Source organism: Osmerus mordax, chromosome 6, assembly GCF_038355195.1.
Source record: "Osmerus mordax isolate fOsmMor3 chromosome 6, fOsmMor3.pri, whole genome shotgun sequence".
Lineage (NCBI taxonomy): Eukaryota > Metazoa > Chordata > Actinopteri > Osmeriformes > Osmeridae > Osmerus > Osmerus mordax.
Window position 1 is genome coordinate 5127784 of NC_090055.1, and position 5727 is coordinate 5133510.

At 48.1% G+C, this 5727-nt stretch overlaps 1 protein-coding gene across 1 annotated transcript in view; it reads right to left on the bottom strand.

Annotated features, from left to right (window-relative positions):
• Positions 1–4844, bottom strand: part of sv2a (synaptic vesicle glycoprotein 2A) — an 11912-nt gene extending 7068 nt beyond the window's left edge. Inside the window, exon 1 of the mRNA XM_067238088.1 lies at positions 4235–4844. Coding sequence (XP_067094189.1) covers positions 4235–4844 — 610 coding nt within the window. The remainder of the gene's footprint in view (positions 1–4234) is intronic.
• Positions 4845–5727: the final 883 nt, after the last annotated feature.

Genomic DNA, 5727 nt, shown 5'->3' on the forward strand with positions numbered 1-5727 from the left:
TCACACAGTCCCTCTGAATGGATCCCAGAGGGCAGAGAGAGGTGAAAGTCCGCGTGCTGGTGCGAGTGTGTACGTGTGCATCTGCTCGGCCGTGCGATGCATTCTTGTGTATATGTATACCTTCTAATGCTGCCATTTTTTTTCCACTCTTGCTTTATCAAATGTTTGTCTTTGTCTGCGTGTTCTGGTAGATTTACATTTAGTCATTTAGCAGACGCTCTTATCCAGAGCGACTTACAGTAAATACAGGGACATTCCCCCGAGGCAAGTAGGGTGAAGTGCCTTGGCCAAGGACACAACGTCAGTTTGCATGACCGGGAATCGAACTGGCAACCTTCGGATTACCAGCCCGATTCCCTCACCGCTCAGCCACCTGACTCCCGATGATACGTGCATGTGTTTGTGACGGCCTCAGTGGGGGTGTCAGAAAGGCAGCTGTCAGCACATGTCCTCTCTCCCTCTGTCTCAACAATGGAGTCTGAGCAGCGAAGGGGAGCCGGTGATGACAACTGGGCTAGATAGCCATCGCCGCAATGCAGTAGCATTGGCCTTAGCCTGCGTGGCTCCACCATTCGCCCTCCGGTCTGTGGGCCACTGCTGGGGGAACTGTCCATGGTGCTGATTGGCAGTCAGCACTCACCCACACTCTGTCTCTTTGCCTCTTTATCACATTCTGTCAATTGTTGGCCACAGAGGTTATCCACAGCCAATGTCAGCACATCTGTGTGCAGTAAATAGTCTGGCCGGTGGGCCAGCGGAGGGACATGACAAATGTTAGATATTTTACTGCTTGGCTTGGTATGTATTAAAGATTAAATCTGTATTGTTGAATAAAATGTTCTTTTTTGCATTCATTCTTAATGGAGTGTTTTAATTAAGGTTGTTTTCCAGAGTTCAGTGGTGGTTTTGTTATCATGCTACCAACCCTAAGTGCTGTTGCTAACCACAGATGCACTCTCTATCCACGATCTGTACTGTACCTAAAAGGCCCTGGGCAAAGGGGAGACTCCCATGGAGGAAAGAGGGAGGGGGGAGGGGAGAGAGAGAAAGAAAGAGAGAGAGAGAAAGGGAGATAGACACTAGTGAAAGGCACAGTGAAGCAGAGAGTGGGAGAAAGGGACGGAGAAAGAGAGATATATGTAGAGAGAGAGAGATAGAAAGATGGGGGAGGGGCAGGGGGAAGGAGAGGTGGGAAAAAAGAGAAAGGAGGAGCCTCCAGACAGCTGAACACCACATCATTCAAAAGAGGAAGTGGGGGGAGGTGAGGAAAGGGAGAGCGAGAGCGAGAGAGAGAGAGAGAGAGAGAGAGAGAGGGGTGGAGAAAGAGGGAGGCTACAGTCTGCAAGCAAGCAGCCACACCATGATAGAACCCTTTGACGGGTCCATGGCTATAGAGGAGGACTGTGAGTGTGTGTGCGTGTGTGTGTGGGCACACACACATTTCGTGAGCTTGTGTGTTTGTGGGAGTGAGAGAGGGGGAAGGGTACAGGGTTCGCTATTAATAGCCCTTTTTCCCCTTTCTGCGAGAGCGCACAGGGCTTTATGAGGGAGCCAGGGGCAGAGACTCCTTCAAAGTAGAGAACACTACACTGTGGCCAGCTGAATTAGTGGCCAAGCCTTCATCCACTTCGGAAACATTATTGGGCCTCTCTCTTAAAGCTGTACTGCTTCAATGTTCAGAAAAACTGTTGCTACAATTACCCGATCATACATACATAAAATATGAATGTTTTTCCTTGTATAAACACTGTAACTCCCCTGACAAGCCAGCTGGTACCACAGTAATTGATGGCTAAGATAAGCTCTGAACCTGTTGCCAAACTGTGTTAGTAGATGACCTTCTCCCCCCTCTGGCTCTTGTCCTCTCTCTATGCTGATACGTGAGAAACACTGGTCATGGTCCACCCCTTCTTTTACGCACTTTCTTGTTTCTCTCTTTCGCTACGCTTGACGTAGTAGTTCCACGTTTACGATAAAGGCCAGGGAGACATAAGGAGCTAAAGGTTCCTGTTGTCCTCAGGGACCAGCAGCCTAGCTATCTCAGAACAGCAGGCAGACATTTCTCAGACATCAAAAAGGCAACATAGTTTACTAATTGTCTCGTTTGGATTTTATGGGGATTTCCATTGAAAAAACATGCCTATGCTTAAAAATTCAAGTAGCCAAGAAGAAGGTCATAATGGCCATGTGGTGTGAGAGATGGAAAGGTGTTAGCTCATCCACAATGGAATCCCCCAAAACTATTGTGCAGTTAGTAGTGTACATTAATGTGTGGGAACGCACTTGTGGGTACGTGTGTGTGTGTGTGTGTGTGTGTGTGTGGAATGGGTCTAAGTTCAGTTCAAATCTCTTGGACTGTGAAATCAGCATGACAGTGAAATATTTCTGCTACATATCCTGCAGCTCTTGTGTTGTTGGGTGGCCACGATGGTGTACATCACAAAGATAATATGTATATATTCCTGTAACTATGGCCACCATCCACCAAACAGCGTCACCCGTTCAAAAAGCTGAGGATTCAATACAAGGACAAATCAATGACAAATTGAATCCTATTTTGAGCACCCGACAGCGCATACCGCATCTCTTTCTCCAAATTCACCTCTCTGAAATGAAGAAGCCCATGCTGAGTACGGCAGGGGTGTATATTCTACAGGCCATTACCGTCCACACACACACGCGATCGCACTCAGTGCGGTTCCGCAACAGTGCGTCAGGTTAAAGAGGCTGGCGCCCTGACAGCACTAACAGCGGCTTCCTGACGACAGTCCTCAAAGGGAGGGAGGGGGGAGGGGGGAGCCCATGGGCCGCAGCGTGAGCACAAGAGGCACTCCAGCATGAGTCAGGAGTGTTGTGTAACAGGGCAGGGACTAGGGCCCTCCTCTCCTTACTGGTTCTCCCAGTCTGCTCACAAACACACACACACATACACATATATATACACATACATACTCTATATACATGCATACTGTACTGTGGGCATACACACACACACACACACACACACACGCACGAATGAGCACACCACAATCCATCAATGCCCATTTGCATGTCAGCCAGTGAGCACATATATGAGAGAACACACACATTGCACTCACACACTGCACACACACACTGCACACACACACTGCACACACACGCAAGCCTGCTTCGTTAGAAGGAGGCGTGGCTGGGGGTCCATACATTTTCATTTGCATGCTCACATACAGTATAGTCCAGCAGAGAAACACACATATCGGACGCTGTACACATTTGCACAGCCTACAGGAAAAAAAACAAGCCAGTTTCAAAAGAATAGCAGATTATACATCTCATGCTTTTATATGAATGAATGATTGAATGAAAAACAATACGTTACTGATCAAATAATCATGTGCTATATATTCTCCACCTGGGAAGAGAAATATCAGTCAGCTTCTAATATTAGCACGCTGCCAAAACATGATACCCCTTTTAACACTGAACTGATATTCAATACTATTATTGAATATTATATATATTATATAATATACTATTATACTATTATATTATGCTTTATTGAATACCACTCTCCCCTACATACAATTTATACAGCACAAGCAGGCACACACATTGCGTTCGATGCCTCTGAAGGCTTTCGCTTTTTGTTAGTTGTGTCCTTGCTTAGCAGCCAATGACAGATGGTATGTTAGGCATGGAATCTGATTGGCCCCCAGGAATGGTAGTGGTCACATGAGCACTCGGCAAACTTCGGCATCACACTTTGTAGTATCAGGGGTTCATGTCTCCAGTTGGCATGTATGGCTGGATATGAACCAATGAAGCCAAATCAAGACATCTCCAAGTAGCAAGAGATATTCTTACATTCTGTGTAGTGAATAATATGAAATGTGAACCGAGATATCAAAAGGTATTTGAAAACAGGCGAGAAACAAGTCATCAAGAAGTAGAAAGGGAGATGGATCAAGACAGTCAGAGACAGCTAGAAAACAGCCAGCAAACAGCCAACAAAACGACACGTGTGGAGAAATGGGAATAAGGAGCAAAGAAAGAGAAAGCAAAACAGACCCCAAAATAGAGAGCCACCTTAAAACCTCATTACAATGCCTGCAACTGCAAGTCACGGTTCAGAAGTTCATCGACGAACCGGCCCCTTGCTGAAAGGACGAGTTCAGATGGATGGGTGGGGAATGCTGACACGCACACACACGCTCACGCAAACACTCTCTCTCTCACCCACACAGAGCCACCTTACCCAGCATTCCTTTGTTGGGCTCGGACAGACACATGTCTTTCTCGGCGCTGGGCAGCACGAAGCCCACCACGAAGATCTCCACGCCGTCGGCCATGAGCGCCAGGCCCAGCACAAAGTAGAGCGTCCACTGGAACTTGCCGTGACCGCACTCCTGCAGGATGGTCTCGTACTGCTCCGCCAGCTCCTCCTGGTCCTTCCGGCGCTCGCCCTCATACTGCGACAGGTCCCGGAGCTGGGCCTGGGCGTCCGCCACGCCGTCCGCGGGGCCCGTCTTGCCCGACTCGGCCCGCGGGATGCCCTGGTACTCGCCCTCGTAGATCTCGTCGTCTTCGTCGTGGCCCTCCGTGGAGTCGCTGTGGCCGCCCTCGTCGTCGTTGGCCCGGCTGTCGTTGCGGTAGTAGCCGCCGCCGTCCTGATCCTGGGCTCCGGGGTAGTCGTCATCGTCGTCGTCCTCCTCGAAGCGCTTGTACGAGCGTTTGGTGTACTCGTCGGCCATTTTGTCCACTCCCCGCCCAACCTTTTTGCCCGCCTGCTTCTTGACCACTTTGGCGATGTCTTTGGCGCCGCGGATGAAGTCCGTACGCCCGTCTCGGTACGAGCCGTCGTCCATTTTTGGATGTGGAGCTGCTTGGTTTCTGCTAGGAATCGGAGGGATCAGGAATGGCCCAGGCGCATGAATGGGCAATGTGGATTTCTATGGATCTGGAATTCAGCACCCCGGACAGCTCCCTTCTTCCTCTCTTGACTCGGCCAGAATACAGAGTTAGGGCAGCGACCTACGGAAGATAAAAAAATAGGTGTTGACACAATATATCAACTTTTGCAACCATCACTTTCTTTTACAGCGTCTACCATTTCAAGACCTACAAACACAGTAGAACCAGTCATCCTTGATCTGCTTTTTTTATGTTCCAATTACATTTGTGGTTAACCTAGGTAAGAGGACATTAGCTAAAGTATGGTTCTTAATATTCACATCCTTTCAACCACAAATAACTGTCATAGCCCAGTTGCCGAGCCCACCTTATCGGATGTATTTATCTGAGACTTGATGACAGTAATGGGAGGACATGACAAGGAGCCAATGTCTTGGAGTGACGTCAGCTTGAGTTTGTTTGTGGCCAGCAATCACTGAACACCTCTCTACTACCAGCCATCAATCTTGACTTGAAAGGGTACTCCAAACAGTTTAGCATTAATCAAACCTTAAAGGGAACATACTTTTACAATGGCAGCTGCCACCAAGATGCCACACACCATAGTAATTGGAAAACGTTTACTGACAATCTGGGTGCCAACAGTATGAGGATTGAAAGAGATGAATGTCTTACTAATGCAAGCAAAGCCTTTACTTGCATGTCATGTTTTCACTAGTCTCTCAGACAGCTTATGTAGTGAACATTGGCATTTTGCAAAGAACCTTCCCCTTAAACAAGCTCTGCTTGGCACTCAGTGAACCAACACACATCCCCTACACACAAACACGTCTGACT